This window comes from Mytilus edulis, chromosome 12, assembly GCF_963676685.1.
Source record: "Mytilus edulis chromosome 12, xbMytEdul2.2, whole genome shotgun sequence".
Taxonomy (NCBI): domain Eukaryota; kingdom Metazoa; phylum Mollusca; class Bivalvia; order Mytilida; family Mytilidae; genus Mytilus; species Mytilus edulis.
Genome location: NC_092355.1, coordinates 77,797,932 through 77,818,951, shown reverse-complemented (window position 1 = coordinate 77,818,951; position 21,020 = coordinate 77,797,932). Strand labels below are relative to the sequence as shown.

The 21,020-nt window shown below is 32.3% G+C and overlaps 2 protein-coding genes across 7 annotated transcripts in view; one reads left to right on the top strand and one right to left on the bottom strand.

The window, feature by feature from the left end:
• Positions 1-15,281, bottom strand: part of LOC139497212 (ATP-dependent RNA helicase DDX54-like) — a 40,998-nt gene extending 25,717 nt beyond the window's left edge. Inside the window, exons 1-9 of one of the 2 annotated variants that reach the window (XM_071285330.1) lie at positions 14,883-15,281; positions 12,354-12,480; positions 9,577-9,647; positions 8,931-9,119; positions 8,279-8,328; positions 6,669-6,710; positions 5,952-6,231; positions 5,456-5,587; positions 692-902 (exon numbers count right to left, since the gene is read on the bottom strand). In XM_071285330.1, coding sequence (XP_071141431.1) covers positions 692-902; positions 5,456-5,587; positions 5,952-6,231; positions 6,669-6,710; positions 8,279-8,328; positions 8,931-9,119; positions 9,577-9,647; positions 12,354-12,480; positions 14,883-15,200 — 1,420 coding nt within the window. In that variant the 5' untranslated portion in view covers positions 15,201-15,281. Of the gene's footprint in view, positions 1-691; positions 903-5,455; positions 5,588-5,951; positions 6,232-6,668; positions 6,711-8,278; positions 8,329-8,930; positions 9,120-9,576; positions 9,649-11,743; positions 11,757-12,353; positions 12,481-14,882 lie in introns of those variants that run through there. The other variant, XM_071285331.1, reaches the window with a different exon arrangement.
• A 125-nt stretch (positions 15,282-15,406) lies between these two features.
• LOC139497213 (mRNA-capping enzyme-like) overlaps positions 15,407-21,020 on the top strand; it is a 35,427-nt gene continuing 29,813 nt past the window's right edge. For all 5 annotated transcript variants that reach the window (XM_071285334.1, XM_071285335.1, XM_071285333.1 and 2 more), the window contains exons 1-4: positions 15,407-15,503; positions 18,391-18,502; positions 19,295-19,407; positions 20,505-20,611. In XM_071285334.1, coding sequence (XP_071141435.1) covers positions 18,427-18,502; positions 19,295-19,407; positions 20,505-20,611 — 296 coding nt within the window. In that variant the 5' untranslated portion in view covers positions 15,407-15,503; positions 18,391-18,426. The remainder of the gene's footprint in view (positions 15,504-18,390; positions 18,503-19,294; positions 19,408-20,504; positions 20,612-21,020) is intronic.

Below are 21,020 nucleotides of genomic sequence, written 5' to 3'. Positions count from 1 at the left end.
AATATGTTTTTGCTGAGAAAATAGTGTAAGTGAAAAAAAAGGCTACATTGTAAAGTATACCAAAAGGAAACTCAACACTGTCTTTCTTTGGGGGAGTGTTGAGCACTCACAAACATGTTTAACCCCACCACATTCTTTATGAGCCTATCCCAAGTCAGGAGCCTTTAGTTCAGTGGTTGTCATTGGTTGGTGTCTCATGTTTATTTTTACATAAACTGTTTTGTTATCAATAAGGCAATTGAAAGGTTTCATATGTTTCATGTCTATGTCTTTCATAGTCAACCACACGATGTGAATTTTCTCATTGTTGAAGGACTTACGGTTGTCTATAATTGCTTACACCCACTTCATTTAAATTTTATTGGATAATTGTCTCATTAGCAAATATACCACATATCCTTATGTACAGTGGAAAGTGTTACAGACAGTATACATCCCTCCCTTGGGAGCGAGGTAAAACAAGGATATTTAATCTTACCAACTCTATGTACAAAAAGCTTTCCTTTGGCTGGGAAGTTGTAATTTATAACATTGTCCAACAGTGGTATATCTTTACCCCTAGCTTCTATGTATGGGACTACTTACCAACTCTATTTACAAAAAGTTTTCCTTTGGCTGGGAAGTTGTAATTTATAACATTGTCCAACAGAGGTATATCTATTCCTCAAGTGGTATGTATAGGACTACTTACCAACTCTATGTACAAAAAGTTTTCCTTTGGCTGGGAAGTTGTAATTTATAACATTGTCCAACAGTGGTATATCTATTCCTCTAGCAGCTATGTCTGTTACTATCATAACTGACGATTTTTTGTTTACAAATTTTCCGACAGCGATTTTACGGGCTGTTTGGTCTAAAGAACTGTAGATATAGGTGGAGTCTATACCTGCTTTCTGAAGTAGCTGTAAAAATATAATGACACAGTATGATTAATAATTCATGGAACTCATACTGTCTTAATGTTTTTATGATTGATTAAGGGTGCTATAAACAGTTTCGTATAAAAAACTAGGGGTTATTCCCCAACTAAAAATAGACATGGAGGGAAGTCCCTTTTTATCAACATAATTGGTGAAAAAGTATCATGTTTTTTGTATTTGGTTGTAAAGATATGTTAATTAACTTCAATTAAAACAGGTTGAATGATTAAAATAATTAAAAAAAATAGATTAAATATTCATGTTTTGAGGGGAGACAACACTGTAAACAGTCTGTTTTTTTTGGCAGTGAAAATCAAAACTTATTTGTAGCCACTGTAGCTCTTTTCGGAGCAGGCGAACGTAGCCTAAAGCATGATTTTTTTGAAAGACCAGGTAAAAATCTATGAAATTCATACAACTTTGATTATGAAAAATGTGCAGGTATCATGTCTTCAGGGGTGTGCACATGACCTGATTTCAGGTTTTTTAAGCTTAAAGTAGGCAATGTTTTTCCCAGTTTCTCTGGATAAAACTTTTTTATACTATTGAAAGTACACTTTTTTTTTACTCCATCATAAACTAGAGAACATTCTGATTCCAGTGATATCTAGTTTTATACAAGTATCTTTATTAATCAGTCCACCACTAAGGGTCACTTATACATGGTCCCTCAAAATATGACGTCATAGAAAAAAACTGTTGATTGCACCCTTAAGGGACAAATATAAAATATAGTGATGTTTTAGCATAGAAATGTGTTTGCGAATGGAGTAAAATAATTCTGAAAAATATTGTACGGCATCTATACATTAATTTAAAAGCATCAGTTTGGTATATTTAACGCAAATATTACAGATTTGTACATAGCAACCAGATATAAGAAAACCAGACTCTGTGCGAATATTGAAGTTTTTTAATTTTTTGCGACGTCATGATATTTTTATTCAATCTCTCATATATTTGGAACCAAAAGTTGCATATGAAAAGTGTAGATTTTTTCTACTTTGACCTTTACTCCTGATCAGTGTAACATAAAGTTTTATTCATTATAATATATATTTGGTACTTTTTATAGTCAAAAAGGTACACATGCCATTCCTAAGAAAAACACTATTTCAATATTTTCTCAACTCAGCTATAACTTAGTTCATATAGTACTAGGGACAAAATCTATTTAAAGTAACTTTATTCATGCCTATTTCATAGTTTTTATTCTATTTATTCAAAAGAAACCCTATTTTATGATTTTTTCTTCTTTGTAAAACTGATGAAAATGTGATACAGGAAATGTTTGGGATTTGCCAGTTAAACTGTTTGCCACTGGCCAATATGCCACTACTGCGAGACATAAAAAAAGAGCTGTAGTTTCACTATTTGTGGTCACAATCCTTAAAGTAAGACATCATTTTAATCGGTATAGTGTACATATTCAGAAATGCCGAGAATTTTTTATATATCGCATACAAGGTTTTGCTTAAGGGTGCTATAAACAGTTTCGTATAAAAAACTAGGGGTTATTCCCCAACTAAAAATAGACATGGAGGGAAGTCCCTTTTTATCAACATAATTGGTGAAAAAGTATCATGTTTTTTGTATTTGGTTGTAAAGATATGTTAATTAACTTCAATTAAAACAGGTTGAATGATTAAAATAATTTAAAAAAATAGATTAAATATTCATGTTTTGAGGGGAGACAACACTGTAAACAGTCTGTTTTTTTTGGCAGTGAAAATTCAAAACTTATTTGCAGCCACTGTAGCTCTTTTCGGAGCAGGCGAACGTAGCCTGAAGCATGATTTTTTTGAAAGACCAGGTAAAAATCTATGAAATTCATACAACTTTGATTATGAAAAATGTGCAGGTATCATGTCTTCAGGGGTGTGCACATGACCTGATTTCAGGCTTTTTAAGCTTAAATTAGGCAATGTTTTTCCCAGTTTCTCTGGATAAAACTTTTTTATACTATTAAAAGTACACTTTTTTTTTATTCCATTATAAACTAGAGAACATTCTGATTCCAGTGATATCTAGTTTTATACAAGTATCTTTATTAATCAGTCCACCACTAAGGGTCACTTATACATGGTCCCTCAAAATATGACGTCATAGAAAAAAACTGTTGATTGCACCCTAAATGCCACTTTCATCACTCTTGCCAGTTTTTATTGGTTGAAGAAACCCGATTTCCCTTAAAAAAAACCCATTGACCTTCAACAGGCTTTCCCAGTTAATAAAGATGGAGACACCTGTCACACATGGTGCTAACTACATACCTCAGTAATGACAGATCACTGTAGAAGAACTACTTAGGCCACTCAGCCACGTAGGCCACAAAGAAAATGTATGGCAATCATTCATGAGAGGTATCAAAACAACACAATGAAAAGGGTCCATAAAACTTTAGATGGAAGTTCAGTTTGTCATTGCAGTTCAAATCATAGTAGAAAATATTATAATCTTTGTACAAATGATTCTTCTTTCATTTTTTTGTTGTTGTGAAAATGTAACTTCATATATACAAATTTTAATTTAGCAAAACTTTTAGGAAATTTTGGTCTTTAATGCTTTTCAACTTCATACTTTATTTGGTCTTATAAAAAAACTAGAGGGTCCAAGGACCCTGTGTCGCTCACCTGATATTTTTATTTACAATTGTTGCATGATAAATGCAACTGTTGTACTGTCGTTTAGTTTCAGAGATATAATACTAAAAAGTGCATTTGAAACCTATGTTTAATTTCAGCCATGTGGGCAGGCAGGGTCATCATACACAGTGGTCCCTGGATATCCTAGTGGTGATTTAAACCAAGTTTGTTTAAATTCAACAGTTGTTTCAGGGGAGAATTTTTGTAAAATTTATCTAACAAGAAATGCAAAGTAATGAGAAAGTTGTGAAGTAGTTTTGTTGTTGCACAACCCCCCCCCCCCCACTTTGCCAAAAAAAACAAAAAGTTAATAAAAAATTATCATATAAGGGCAATCTATCCTATTAATGATTTCTGCAAAATTCAGTTGATTGTGCAAGGGTTGTATAGCCAGCTGAGGTCGTTAAAAACTCTCTTTCTTTTGTTGTTGCAGATAGATCTTGACCTGATAAGCAATTCTACCACATGTCAGATTTGCTCTAAATGCTTTGGTTTTTGAGTGATAAGCCAAAAACTGCATTTTACCCCTATGTTCTATTTTTAGCCATGGTGGCCATCTTGATTGGTTGGCCGGGTCACCGGACACAATTTTTAAACTAGATACCCCAATGATGATTGTGGCCAAGTTTGGTTTAATTTGGTCCAGTAGTTTCAGAGGAGAAGATTTTTGTAAAAGATAACTAAGATTTACGAAAAATGGTTAAAAATTGACTATAAAGGGCAATAACTCCTAAAGGGGTCAACAGACCATTTTGGTCATGTTGACTTATTTGTAGATCTTACTTAGCTGAACATTTTTGCTGTTTACAGTTTATCTCTATCTATAATAATATTCAAGATAATAATCAAAAACAGCAAAATTTCCTTAAAATTACCAATTCAGGGGCAGCAACCTATCAACAAGTTGTTCGATTCATCTCAAAATTTCAGGGCAGATAGATCTTGACCTGATAAACAATTTTACTACATGTCAGATTTGCTCTAAATGCTTCGGTTTTTGAGTGATAAGCCAAAAACTGCATTTTACCCCTATGTTCTATTTTTAGCCATGGCGGCCATCTTGGTTGGTTGGCCGGATCACCGGACACAATTTTTAAACTAGATACCCCAATGATGATTGTGGCCAAGTTTGGTTTAATTTGGTCCAGTAGTTTCAGAGGAGAAGATTTTTGTAAAAGATAATTAAGATTTACGAAAAATGGTTAAAAATTGACTATAAAGGGCAATAACTTCTAAAGGGGTCAACAGTCCATTTTGGTCATGTTGACTTATTTGTAGATCTTACTTTGTTGAACATTTTTGTTGTTCACAGTTTATCTCTATCTATAATAATATTCAAGATAATAACCAAAAACAGCAAAATTTTCTCAAAATTACCAATTCAGGGGCAGCAACCTATCAATGGGTTGTCCGATTCATCTGAAAATTTCAGGGCAGATAGATCTTGACCTGATAAACAATTTTACCCCATGTCAGATTTGCTCTAAATGCTTTGGTTTTTGAGTTATAAGCCAAAAACAGCATTTTACCCCTATGTTCTATTTTTAGCCATGGCGGCCATCTTGGTTGGTTGGGCGGGTCACCGGACACAATTTTTTAACTAGATACCCCAATGATGATTGTGGCCAAGTTTGGTTTAATTTGGTCCAGTAGTTTCAGAGGAGAAGATTTTTGTAAAAGTTAACGACGGACGACGACGACGGACGACGACGACGGACGACGACGACGGACGCCGGACGCCAAGTGATGAGAAAAGCTCACTTGGCCCTTCGGGCCAGGTGAGCTAAAAACATGATTCGAGCGTCACTGATGAGTCTTTTGTAGACAAAAAGTGTGTCTGGATCATACAGATTTTCAATCCTGGTATCTATGATGAGTTTATTAACATACCATGTTAAGATATTCCACATGATGTTTCGTGGCAGCAAATACTACTGTCTGTTCTGATTGGTCAATAATATTCTTCAGTAGATGAATTAAAACTGAAGCCTTGTCATCTTCTCTGCATCCAAAGAATGACATCTGAAATGGAAGTCAGAATTAGTAAAATATTAATTCTTCTAACTTAAAACTGTAAAAACTGATCAGTTTCAATGTTCAGTTGTTTTTTTAAATCAGTTAACAAATTTTCCTGTAGTATATTCTATTATTTTGGATTTTTTTAAATCCGTAAAATCACAAAAAATAATCAGCATAATGTACAATGTGACAGTAACCCAACAGCATAATTAACAAAAGACAACTAGAGCGAAGTCTTCCATAATAGGCAAGTGCCTATTAAATTTGTCATGCCATAATTGTCTGTAGCAATTTTTTGTACACTTTCCTACCATCAATATTGATTTTAAATACTTTATGAAGTGCTCTGCTTTATACATGTATGTACCTTTAAATTTTCGCTAATCTTTGTTTCAACATCCAATCTGATCAAGATCGGGTCATGAAGACCTGCTTTAGCAAATTCCACCAGTAGTTTAGGCAGTGTTGCCGAGAACAACAGGGTCTGCCTAGTTTCCGGAACTCTGTGTAAGATTTCTGTCATCTGTTCCTGAAATCCCATCTCAAACAGCCGATCGGCCTCGTCAAACACTATGTACTCTATAGTCCGTAACTTTAGATTCATCTCTACAAGGACATGAAGCAATCGACCAGGGGTTGCTATTATTCTAAAATTAGAGTAATATTAGTAACTTTGGATTCATCTCTACAAGGACATAGAGCAATTGACCAGGGGTTGCTATTATTCTAAAAATAATTATAATATTGGTAATTACTGATTCATTATGAGTATCACACATGAGAGGACACACTAAAATGTCTTGACTTTACAATTGATAAGGACTACATTACAGAGACCAAGATCTTACTTCCTGTTTTCAACTTACAGAAGAGAAACAGTCATACTAACAACTAAAATTTTTACATTTTATTAGCATCATCCATGCTGTAATGACACAACTTGACTACAACATGTTTAAAATGTTGTCATATGGGAATTTAAAACATTTTAAGTAATAATAGTTTATTGTATGATATTTTGCCCTGAAAATGCATTAAATTTGAATTATAAAACCTATCTTTCTCTGAGACAGCTTTAACTTACATGTCAGGGTTTTCATGAAGGGCTGCAAACTGATCATCCATTCTGTAAAATAAAATACATTTCATACTTTAGTCACAACTTTTGAAGGAGCTTGACATATGGTTTAGACACTGGTCTATTATTGAAGACAGTGTGTTGACCTATACAATGAGGGAGGGTAGGAGGGGTCATGATCCCAAAAACCCCGGGCTTAAAAATATGTAATCCCGAAATCCCGGGCTTAAAAACACGAAATCCTGAGGTCCCAATTTCGAAAAAAAAGAATTCCCGGATCCTGAAAGGGTCAATCCCGAAATCCTGAGCTTAAAAACACCCGATCCTGGAGTCCCAATAAAGATCCTATTCCCCCTCTATAATGTATTTAGTTTTTTGTATGTTGTTGATTTACTGTCAAGTTGATGTATTTTCTATTTAAATTGTCAAGGATAACATTTTTTTCACCTTCAATAGTTCTCTAAGGATTTAGTCTTTTAGTCTTTGGGTTTCTGTCTCATTCACCCTCACCCTAGATCTCTATTATTTATATCTCTTCTGTGAGAGGAAAATAAATATATCATTATTTCAAAGCTCCATATGATTACAGACCAACTTATTTTCATGACTTTGGTGCACAGAAAACGGCATGAATATAAAATATTAATCATTATCCCAGGCTTAGTATATATCTAGGATTTTTATTGCTTAAAGCACGTCGTTACAAAACCCATAGTCCCTGGGTGTTGCTAACCCATATCCTTGAACGTCGCTAACCATTATCCCGGGCTCTTCACACAAGTTTCCTTAGTTCCATGATTGCTCCTTGTAAAATATTGAATGCTGTAGATTATCCATCATGTTTGTAATTAAATATTTAATTCATTAACGATTTTGTCCTATTATGCCGATCATTTACACTCATTTCATTAAATGCATCACTAGACTGCCACAGTTTTCAAGGAATGGGACTACTGACCTAGCTATGCAAATGACCCAAGTTGACGTCAAACCATCTTTGACGTAACTCTCACAACATTGAGCGCCAAATTTGACTCAATTCAGTTTCTCTGTCTCCGTATTAAAAACGTCTTATATTTGACTACCAAAGGTAGTACCATACACCAAAGGTAGTACCCTACACCCCGTAAAAAATATATAAAATTTTCAAATTCCAATAAAACTTTTATAGATAATGAAAAAAACGCTGTTTTCACATTTCATATTGTACCGGAATTTCATTAAACTCGCCCAATTCGGACTAAGACCGGGGATAAATTAGTTATCTACGTTCATATCTGTAGATATGGATATCTTAACACCCTTCAGTACCCTGTACACCCTTGGGCTTCACCTCAAGGTGTACTGGGGTACTTCAGGATGATAAAATATCCATATCTACGGATATGAACGTAGATAACTTATAATATATATAAACTCATTCTGTTCTAAAATCTTTTCCCGTTTCTAGCCTAAGGACCAATATTTCAACATTTTTCTTGTGTGTCTATACAAAATTTTGCAATAACTTTAGTACAAATCCAATTTCTTTTTTACTCATATCCGGCATTGGACTTATGACTAACTGTAAACTTGAATCTTAACTTAAATAAATACATATAGAAAGTAAAAAATACCTGTCTCCTCCTAAGATAACTGCTGCTTTAAGTCCAGTAAACTTCCCAAGCTGAAATAACAAGACATTTAATATTATCTTTGTTTCATCTTTAATATTGAATGCAAAAGGTTGAACACTATTGCTTTGTTAAAATAAAATATATCTATGTGTTGTAATATGTTTTGTGAAAGTTAAGGTTTTCATTTTCATTGTTTTTAGGGAAAAGTAATTTACTTAGCAGTTCTTCATATAGAAAAAGCATGTAATTCCAATTGCTTTAATTTTTCAAAAATAATCACATTTGTTGTCCCATTGACTTCACAATTCTCCATTTTATTCATATTTTACTTATTAAGCTCAGAATGTGCTACAATGCAGGATTTTTTAAAAAGGACAAAAATTAAATTTAAATTGCTTAGTGTTGCCTACCAGAAAAGTTTTATGACACAAATTCTTTAAACCATTATATTTATAAACAAGATTTTTTCCTATTTACATTTGTTTCCCTGTCTGAAACTAAGAAAAATGTAACTTATGTTGCTGGCCAAAAATATATTTCCCCAGCTACCCCTCTAACTAAATACCCGTTAAAATAAAGGCCACAAAGGTCCTTCCACCTCCTCTAATTACCTTCTAACATATATTTGTAGTAACACTTTTTACAATAATACCTCCTTTGTAAATTTCAATGTCTGTAATGCCAACTCTCTAGTGGGAGATAGGATCAAAGCTCTAGCTCCAGTCTTTGCTGAATGTATCTTTAACTTCTCAAACATCGGCAGAAGGAATGCTGCCGTCTTTCCACTTCCTGTCCTCGCCATTGCAACAACATCTTTACCTTCTATCAACAAAGGTATGGTCTAGAAGACAAAAAATAATCAGTGTAACCTCTTTTACTGTGGATTCATTTATTTTTTGTATGTACCTATTTCAGTGGATTGAGGAAAACTTGCATTTTCATGGTCTATGGATATTTGAGTTCCTGGTTTTCCAAAAAGTCTGCATTTAGTCATACAGCAAATTTGTGGTTTCCCTGTACCCACGAAATCCACGATAGTTGGTATTCAATGAATAATAATGAATCCACAGAAAATCATTATTTCAGCAAGCTAAGAGTTTTAGAGTTTCTGGTGATGATAATAGTAAGGAAAATATTGAATTTGAACTAATGCATAACACAAACTAAAATCAGACTTCTGTTGTTGTCTCTTTGACACATTCCCCATTTCCATTCTCAATTTTATTCTGTGCACAGTCTTTGAAATATTTTCATACCATATCTACATATTTTTGTATACATTTACTACAATAAATTACCTTTCTTTGAATTGGAGTAGGTATCTTGTAGCCTTTACGTGATATCCCTTTATATACTGAATGAGATAATCCTGAAAATAACAATTATATTCTAAAATAAATGACAATGATCATGATGATAACTAAATAATTATAAGCCAGTAACAAGATTATTTGAAAATATTAATATGAAATAACAGTAAAGTTTGAAAATACAAATGAAAATTTGCAAAGAAACATAAATTATTCAATAAACATGATAAATAACACTGATAATTTCAACATCAATATGAATATTTGAAAGAAAAAAAAACATAAGGCCTAAATTAAAATATTGTTTGTTTGCCCTTTTCCAACCCTATGTTTTGAAACAGGGTAGGTAGGTAGGTAAAATATTTTATTTTTCTTTCCCCAAAAATATCTTAGCTCGGTACATTTTTTGTCATGGGTAGGCAGGTAGGTATAATATTTTATTTTATAGAAACAAAATCTGCCTGATGTAATTTTTGTTTGTACAAATGTATTGCTTTTGTTTAAGTTCATGCTTTTGCTAAAAAGTTTCTGGGACTATAAGTATAATAAGCATATTTTCAACGTTTATATGCCTGGAACTTTTAAGAGTTTTAAATTCTATTTCCGTTGTATGCTTACCTTGACCTAAAGGTTTTCTGTAAGAGATAACTTTATCCTGGTAAAATATGTCCAGGCAGACATATATTACTAGTAGAAAAAGTCCCTAGAGAGTTTAAATTTTTGTGTGTGCCTGTGTTTCCAATAAAAATGCTACAAGACTTGAACCTCAATTGTCACGTATCTTACGTTGCATTTATAAATGATCTGTATGGAAAAACTTGGCGATTTTACTGCCAAATATTGTCCACTTTACAGACCTTTGGTTCATGTCAGATATATATAATATGCTGGTCGAAGGCTTAAATGGACCCCTGTTGTGTTCACTTATCGCTACTCTGACTTCGGTGCGAGGGTCTCTCTAATAAGTGACAAGAAGCATCAAGAAGCAACAAGAAGAATAAATTAAGCAACAAGAAGCGAAAAGAAGGCTATTTAGCGACTAGAAAACTTTAAAAATTATTATTAGAATAAATATATAAAAAAAAAGCATTGAACTTTTTATTTTTTTAGATATATATACGGGCAGTAATAAAGTGATTTTCTTTTTTTTTTTATAATAATATTGATAGAATTAAACATTTGTGAAGAAGAAAGGGAATATATAGTTTTTATTAGACAACATATGTTAAAGATCATGTATGCACTGTTTTCAGCAAAGTGAAAGGTATGAATTAATGAGTCAAGATAACACTTTGCCTGGCTGTGGTCTGAACAATTTCTTTCAAAAAAGGATGTTTGGCAGAATTAAATTAAATTTGAATAATATTGATGACAGTTAGCATATATCATCAGCAATATTTTGTTTGTTTAAAGGACCTTTTTTTAATTATTTTTATAATTAATTTTTTTAAGTTTTCTTGTTGCTAAATAGTCTTCTTGCCGCTTCTTGTTGCTAAATTCATTCTTCTTGACCCTTCTTGTTGCTAAATTCATTCTTCTTGACGCTTCTAGTCGCAAAAATTCTTCTTGTCTCTAATTATATAGACCGCGGTGCTAAGCTATAGATGGAACGGCTAACCAGTTTAGTCGAAGGCATCGTAAACATAATCATCCTGATCTTCATATCACCAAAGGCCATCCCAACATAATGGGATACAAATATTTTGTGCACACGTTGACAATTTTGTATTGGACGAACATTTTGAATGAACCCTGCTCTTCAAGTAAAAAGACACAGAGTAACTTTCGTCATATCATGATTTCAGCTTTCAACATCGATTTGAAACTCTAAAGGAAGTGTTCATGTCAAACGCTCAAGTGATACCAAACGGACTTGACCTTATACAGGAAAGATAAAACCCGAGGATTCTGGTAAAAAAGTTTTGAGCGGGAAATACAAAATAAATTAAAATAAAATCTTACTTGTAAATACAAATAAAATAATTTTTAGCGGAACAAATTTATAGGGTCGGTCGGTAAAGGGCAAACAAACAATATTTTAATTTAAGCCTAAACAGGAATCCATTAGAATAAATTTCAAAAATAAAATAAGATGTGGAAAGATTACAATGTACCAATGAGACAACTCTCCACAAGGTCTTAAACCCATACATGCCATAGACTGAAATCCTTCAAGCTTCTGATGTCTTTTTAGCTTATAACAACTGACCCATGGACTGAAATCTTCTGGATGTCTTTTTAGCTTACAAATACCTACCCATGGACTGAAAACTTACGGATGTCTTTTTAGCTTACAAATACATAGCCATGACCTGAAATCCTCTGGATGTCTTTTTAGCTTACATATTACTGACCATAGACTGAAATCATCCTGGTGTCTTTTTAGCTAATCAGGGTTCTCTCATCAAAATCTGTCTGGACTCACCATTTTCAAAACTGGTGAGTCCACAGATACATCAATATTGAAATATTGTGTATAAACTGAACACATTTAAACACAAATATCATCATTTTATAGCAAAAGTTTAAAAAGTATTCTAAATTTAATGTCATTTCATTGCTCTGTTATGCCATGGAAACTAAAATATTACATTATATTGCAATAAAATATGTTCTTCTTGCTGTTGGACTCACCATGGCCAAAAATGATGAGTCCCTGGACTTGCCTTCAAAAATCCTTAGCGAGAACCCTGGAGCCTAATATTTCTGATCATGACCCATAGACTGAAACCCTCCCACTGTTTTTTAGCTTTCATATTACTAACCCATAGACTGAAATCCGCCGGATGTTTTTTTCTTTCTGTTATGCTGAGTAAGAAGTTTCCTTGTATCTTTGGCCTCTTGATCAGAATTTTCACCATCAGATGGATTGTTGGACTGCTCTGAAGCTTTCTGATATAGAAAAAATATCAAAATCTTTCATGCTGTTTTCAGATTTTAAATGAAAATCTACTGTTCAGTTGATTTATTTTTGATAAGTTATTGATTTGAGGTGGCTGAATTAGAAAATATACATTATCATGATTATTTTAACATTTCTTTGACAACCCTTTAAAGAATGTATCATATACATGTTGTACATGTAAAATTGAAAATGGGAATGGGGAATATGTCAAAGAGACAACAACCGGACCATAGAAAAAACAACAGCAGAAGGTCACCAACAGGTCTTCAATGTAGCGAGAAATTCCCGCACCCGGAGGCGTCCTTCAGCTGGCCCCTAAACCAATATATACTAGTTCTGTGATAATGAACGCCATATGCATACATGTAGCTTAAACTCCGTTTATTTGAAGGCAGGGCTATGTGGCAAAACCCAGTGATCGTGAAGGACGTTCGCCCTGCGCCTATAGCGCATATTCACCAGAAATGGCGCATAGAGTGACAAATGTAAGCGCCCACGTGGCGCACGATATTTTTCACATCGTTTTGAAACGTTTAGATATCGTCAAATAGATTTCTGATCGTGTTCCGTACCGCCATGTGTGTGTAAACAACTGTATAATGTTCCTCCAATCATTGGAGCACCTATATATTTTTAGGACGTCTCGGATGTTTTCCTATGGTAATAGAACCATGCAGTTTAACGTCTCGGGTGTTTTCCTATGGAAATAATAGAACCATGCAGTTTAACTGATAACCCAAAAAACGCAATTAACCATCATTCATGATATAATTTTTTATAAACAACTTTACATTTGTGAAATTTGGCTATTACAGACGAGATTTAACTCTAATATATGATCTTTTGATTTAATTTAGCTTGCTATTATTTCGATTGAAAACCCCTGAAGCCATTTTATGAATATAGTTTTTGTCTCCATTATAGGCGCTTTATAAATGTCCTTGTCATTTTTTGGTCTTTGGCTCGTTTTGACATTTTGTAAACATGACTTCAGGGAATTATTATTTTGTTCTATCAATTAATGGTACTCTCTACTGTTATTCTTGGCATCTAGATGAAGCAATAATAATAATACAAGAAGTGCACAGGACGTTCCTGAAATGTCCTCTAATACGGAACGGCTGGAATGAGTATGGTATCGACGAAGACCCAAATTTAATGTTAAAAAAACATGAACATGAAAACAAGTCAACAGTAACAGTTTAAACATTGTTAATAATGGTTTATCTTTAATATTGTCCTTTTTGGAAGAAGTTATTGTATATTCATTGAAATTACAGAATCACAGGAACAATATTATTTAAAATCATAAAGGTAAATTTGTACACACACCTCTTTTCCAAAACATTGGAAAATAATGATACTTTTTATTTTTTTACAGAAGTCAATTCGAATGGCCCACTCATTTGACAACATGGCCCATTATTTTTTAAAATGGCCCATTGAATTTATTTTTGAGGGGCCCTGGGCCCATAGTGAAAAAAACCTTCCAGATCACTGAAAACCACCAACCTCCCAACATGCCCCACGCCAGAAACTATCAATGTTTTGCAAATGCAGTATTATGATTCAATGTGATTTTTTTAATGAATCGATGATGATGAAGTGTTTAATGACCTTAAGTGGCTTTACAGCCCTTTGGTACTGTTTACTGTCTTCAAAACAGCTGCTTCAGGGCCAGATTGGTAGCCAGCTAACCATGATGATGGAGAACTGGTCTATGAATCTAGAACATAGTAATAACGATGACAGGAAGCATAATCAGGATCAAAGTTGTGAGACAGTGAAATGGCAGTCCATTATCTTACACCTAGGATAAAGCCCTCAGACATCAGTCTGCATAACACTCCCCTATCCATAATCATGATAATGGGTTTTGAAGTGTATAATATGCTGACACAGGTTTTCACATTAAAAAGTTGTAGACTGAACAGCGCTGGATTGGTTTCTGTCATTGAAAGTAGTAAGTCCATCTACCAGTAAATCCTCATCATATATAGCGAGTAACGGACGACTGACCCAGCACGGCTGTTCAGTTGTAATGACTGAGATGTTACTGGAGTTGAATCGATGGGTCACTGTGAAAACTGTCCCAATAATAGAAAATAAAGAGTGGTAGGTAGATGAAACTTAAATAAATGAAGAGATAAATGAAAAATAAAGAAATTATGGCCCGATTCACAATTGTCTATGCCATATTATGGATCCAAGACCATCTATCGTCCCCAAAAGCTACAATGCAGAGCATCCTTTTTGGATAAGCAAATATGTTCACTTTTTCTTTTTAAATGGGACGAGCTGTAAAGTCCCATGGCCCAAACTTGTAAATCAAATGTTGCACGTCGGGGTAAAGTAGGACTATCTTAGTATTGATATAAATTATAATTACCCTGATGGACTTTTCTAAACTTAAACATGTTGAATCGACAATTTCAAAATCAGAGTCATCGTCATCTTTATTTCTATTCCACTTCTTCTCTCTCATTCGTTTGACTTTGTTTTCGTTTGCAATAGCAGCACGAGATTTTCCCTTACTCTCATTATTTTGGCTTTTATCGTGTTTATCGTCATGATCATATTTATTGTCTTTTGAATTGTTTTTAGTCTTTTTTCCGTCAAATTTGTTAAACTTTGAGTTGCTGGTCTTTTTGGGTTTAGATTTATTTTGTTTCGCAAAGTGCTTAGATTTCTTTTTTGATGTCTTCATCTTATTTTTCGTTCTTTTTTCAGTTCAACGTACATGTGGTGATGGGCGCAGACATTTATGTGAGTTTGTTGTTGAAATATTTTCGTATAAATAAAAGAACAACGGATAAAAGTTATAATTTTAATAATTGTAGATAAATAATATTGTTAAATATTTCAATGGATGAATTTTAATCCAGAGCACAAATCATATCTGGAATTGAATACATTGATTGTTTCGTATCAAGGGAAGCAACTGCTGTTGGATAAAATTACAGTAAAACGCTTTTCTTGGAATTAACAACTTAGATCTTTTATTTATCTAGTATGTTTGAAACATGTCTATAAGATCATACATTAATTAAAGCAGCAACATTAATATTTCTGTCATATCCCACTTAAGTCACATAACACTCTGTCACCCTGTAGATCTTCGAGGAAAGATCTGTTGATGAACCCAGAGACATATATACACTTTTGAATCATATGATATAATAACAATTCATTGTTTAAAAACTATTTGTTAATTGATTTGGGAACATGCATAGGTATTCTATTTCTATGCATTTTAAATTTCGGTTTGTACTGTATATTCTGTTTTAAGGGTTTAAGCAAATGGTGACCCCCCCTTTATATTCTTTTCTATCATATATACATGTATTTAATCATGTTTATGCTTGCTTATATATTCTTGTTTTAATCTTATGAAATTACATGAATAATATAATATTTATTTGTGGGTCAGTCAAATAAAAGAAAAGACAACCAACCTCATGGTAAATTATGATGGCACAAAAGCCATACATGTATATCTGTCCCTACTTGTCACTTAGTTAAAATTAGTCGCCTTAATCAGCCCGATTAATTAAGTCTACTTGTCAGATAATAGAATTAACATATTTGGTAGAAAATAAAAACTTTTATAGCGTTTTGCCCATTTCACGACATGTATTAAACATGTTAAAAGCAGTCTTATACTATGTATACCATATCTTCTTTTTTATATTATATATTGATACCTATGTAACAGTAAATTTGGTCCAGTAGTAAAATTTGTCCGCCAGACTTATTTTCCTAGTAAATAAAGTCAATGTCCATGATTTTACTAGGTATATACGTCCTAGGACAAATGTTCCTAGGAAAATAAGTCCATAGCTAGTAAAATATGTCTGGCACTTATTTTTCTAGGAAAAATTGTCCCAAAACTTGTTTTTCTTATAGTTTTGTTTAATATATCATAAAAAAATACATGAAATAAAATATTCAAAATTAAAGAAAAAAAATCTTAGTTAAGATTGGAAAGTTTCCTTTCTTTTTCAAATTAAAACAAAGGACATTTCTTTATAACCTAATTAAAACATGAATATTAAGTTTCCATTGCTTATAACATTTTCCTTTTACAATAAAAGACATACATGTAGACATTTTTACCTAGGAATACTAATGTTATGGACATGATTTCCTAGGGAAATAAGTCTGGGGACATAAATTTTATTTTAAAAATTGATTCACAACTCTTTAACAATATAATATTAAAACATAACATTTATATTGACCTTTAAAAATAAAGGGCATGGACATTTTAACCTAGAACTATCAATGACATGGACATGATTTCCTAGGAAAATTAGTCTGGATACAAATTTTATTAAAAATATTGATACACAACTCTTTCGTTTTGTCTTTTAAAATATTGAAACATATTACATTCTTATTCGCCTTTTAGAATTAAGGGCATGGAAATTCTAACCTAGGATTAGTAATGACATGGACATGATTTCCTAGGAAAATTAGTCTAGGGACATAAATTTTATTAAAAATATTACTATGCAACTCTTAAACATTACCAAAACATAAAATTTAAATTTCCATGGTTTAAATGTAATTGAATTTAATATAGGATTGTGTAGGACATGATTACCTAGGAAAATTAGTCTGGGGACAAATATTACTAACATCGGACTAAATATACTAGTAAATTCTGTAACCATGGACTTTTTATACTAGTAATATTTGTCCACCCAGACATATTTTACCAGGACAATTTTATCACTTACACCTACATGTACATGCATCTGAAGCAATTACATTGTATATGAAGCAATAAACTTAAATAAGACAGAGCTCATTCTCTACTGGACTATTTCCAAGTTAAACATTTAAAGTACTTACTTCAACATGTTAAATATTTAGTCAAACTTGGGCATCATTATTTTCTTTTGCCATCCTACATGTCCTAACTGATCAGTTCAAAGTAACCACAAAACAATTAATCAATCTTTTTCTGGACTTAACACAAATCTAGGAAAGTGAATTGAATAAGTAAGAATTTGAAATTCATCTATTCATTCTATTTGACATGTTAGATACCGACAAATTGAATTAATTGTGGTTCGGTATGTTTATGGATTGACATGTTTTTTTTGTATTGAAATGTTTGATAATACATTTTTGGAATGAATTATTAGTTTCAGAAAGATAGCCAAAAAAAAAAGTGCATTGAAAATAAATCTAGTATTCATACAATGTAATATCAAATGAATAATGATTAAGTTCAAAATTGTTTTCTTACAATTTCATATTCTTTTTTGTTCAATTGAAAGAAAAAATATTATTTATCCTCCCCAAAAAACTCCATAAAAAATGAATATCTCAGACATTTTTTGTCAGAGCTACTTTTTACTTATAAGTAGAACAATTTTTATCTTGTTATTATTAAAACTAAAAAGAACGTAGTACAAAAAGGTGTAGCCATATGATGATACATAATATGCACCCCTTTCTGAATTTTATCCCATGTTCAAAATCTGCATACTATATTTAGACATCAAAAGACTGTATAAGTTTTAATATGTTATATAAATCAAACATGAGAATTTGAGAAAAAAATCAGTTAACATTAATTTAACAGCTAATATATCTTAAAGTATCCGAACAATTCTAGTTTTGATTTGTTGATTATGGCCCCAGCTGACCCTCTGAAAAACTCTTTGTATAATTGAGAAATAAGGAAAACAGTAGATGATACTTATTCTGTGTCTCTCTTCATCCCTAATCTTATTATCTTGATCATGACTATTGCCCATGACTATTGGTATTGCCCATTTTGATAGTTTTAAAACAGCATTTTCTTAAATTTTGTAAAATGATTGCTTTATTTTGATCTAGGCTAACATGATTGTCTTCTTACAAATGTCTTCTATATTTTCCAGGTATAAAATGGACCTTTTAGAAAAGAGTATTTAATCATGAGCTACAAGAATAAGAAAAAGCTTGGACCACCTCCTCGATGGATAGACTGTCCCCGTAAAGGTCAACTTATTGGTAGGATTTATCTACTTAAATTATAATAAATGAATCTCTGGTGAAGGGAAAATAAGTTAAAACTTACTTTACCTTGGCTTTTGTATTTTATAGAACAGAAATGGATGTGTGTTTGAAGGGTTCTCTGGATTTACAATCAGGAATGAAACCAAATAGAATTAGAATACATCTGTGTTTTTGATAAGCAAATATTGACCTTAAATGTCTTTTGGTTGTTATGTGTCTGGGTTGCTGCCTCATTAATGATACCCAACATCTTCTTATATTCATTAGTTAAAATTTATTGTTTCAGAAACGTTGTATTGTATTTGTAAGCATGAATAGATATCATGGATATATCAAATAAATACAAACAAAATGTTGTGAAAATAAAATTTGTTATTAAGACTGGCAAAGAAACAAATAGATTGAATGAATACAAACAATGTACAAAAAAAAATGTAGAAACAATCTGTGATACTGTAAATTCAGAAATTGTTGCATGCATTTATCATTTTTATTATTGAGATTTTTTAAGAATGAGGAAAAAAATGTGAGACTGATTAATGCAATTTTATGAAAATCTGCATAAAGAAAAATGTATGAGATATTAGAATGTGAGTGCTAAAGAATGCTTTACTTAACCAGTCACACTATTAATAAGAACGTCAAAATTATCTCTGAATTTACAATAATATGAGTTTATACAAAATAGGTCAAAAGATAAAACAGAATAATTAATGATTTTGAGCAATTGATCTATTTCTGACAGAGTACTTATTATTGCTATTTTATTGTGTGTATATTTTTCAGATAAGAAATTTTTACCATTTAAGACCCCACTTGACAAAAGTTATGAAGACCAGATTCCTGAATACAGTTGTTTTACATTGGACCTGTTGTTTAATTCACTTAAATCCATGAAGGTTTGTTATTCATGTTATTATATATCCTTTACTTGATACATAAAATTGAGAATGGAAATGGGGAATGTGTCAAAGAGACAACAACCCAACCAAAGAGCAGACAACAGCTGAAGGTCACCAATTGGTCTTCAATACAGGGAGAAAATCCTGCATCAAGATTTGGGCCTCAGCTGCCCCTAAATAGAAATGTGTACTAGTTCCGTGAAAATAGATGTCTAACTAAACTCCAAAACCTATAGATGAACTGAAATTAAAAAAACCTTACAAGACTAAAAAAGGCCAGATACTCCTGACTTGGGGCACACACAAAAATGCATCTGGTTAAACATGTTTTGACTCTATCATGTCTATATATATTTTTTTACTACTTTAACTTTTGCACAGTAAATTAAATGCAATTTTTAGTTGGTAACATGTTTTTGGGAAATTAGTTTAACTGGTAGTAACCTTTGTCCTTCCATAAACAATACACATCAATACTCAGCACAACATTCAGTTCAAAGCAGTCTGAGACCTATGTAGGGTTAGGTTACAGAAGAAACTGAAGCAAATGACAAAAATCAATATATATAAAAAAAGAAGAGGTGGTATGATTGCCAATGAGACAACTATCCACAAAAGACCAAAATGACACAGACATTAACAACTATAGGTCACCGTACAGCCTTCAACAATATGCAAAGCACATACCACATTGTCAGCTATAAAAGGCCTCGATAAGACAATGTAAAACAATTCAAACATTTATTTATGTAAAAAAATGAATGAAAAACAAATATGTAACACATAAATAAGCGACAACCACTGAGTTACAGGCACCTGACTTGGGACAGGCACATACATAAATAATGTGGTGGGGTTAAACATGTTAGCAGGATATATTATATGCCTGTTACTGTATAATAAAAAAAGTTAGCAGTTAATATAATTTTCAGAAATATACCAATACTTTTGAAGAGTTACATCCCTTAGCAAGTTGACATTTATAGTCAAAAGAAAAACAGATTTTAACAATTAGTTAAGTTCAGTTTTAAACTCAAGCAAAACATAATATATGTATGATTTATTTAAATGTTTTATTTTATTGTCATTTTCAGCTAAAAATGGGTTTATTAATAGATTTAACAAACACCAACAGATTTTATAACAAAGATGAAGTCGAGGAGAAATTTGAATGTAAATATGTCAAGCTGCAGTGCAGAGGGTAAGAAAGGTCTATAAATAATATAAATACTTACATTTACAATGTACAATTTTTTTTTGTCTTTTTGAAATTTTCTCATGTGTCTATAAAGCTAATTTATGCTTTTCCTGCAGTTTACATGTTACTGCAAAGTTTGGAAAGAGTTCAATACATGTCAATAAGGCATCACCATGAATAAACTAAGGTGCCCTTATGAGCATTTCAGTTCATTCACATGCATTGCACAAGGCCAATGAGACAACTCTCAACAAGACACCAATGTACTGAAATTAAAAACTATAGTTCACTGTACCGCCTTCAGCAATGAGTAAAATCCATACTGCAAAAAGTGCATAGTCAGCATGATCCACTGGAAATTTTAAGTTAAATTTCACAATAAAAGATTTGATGTTATAAAAAAGGATGTTGA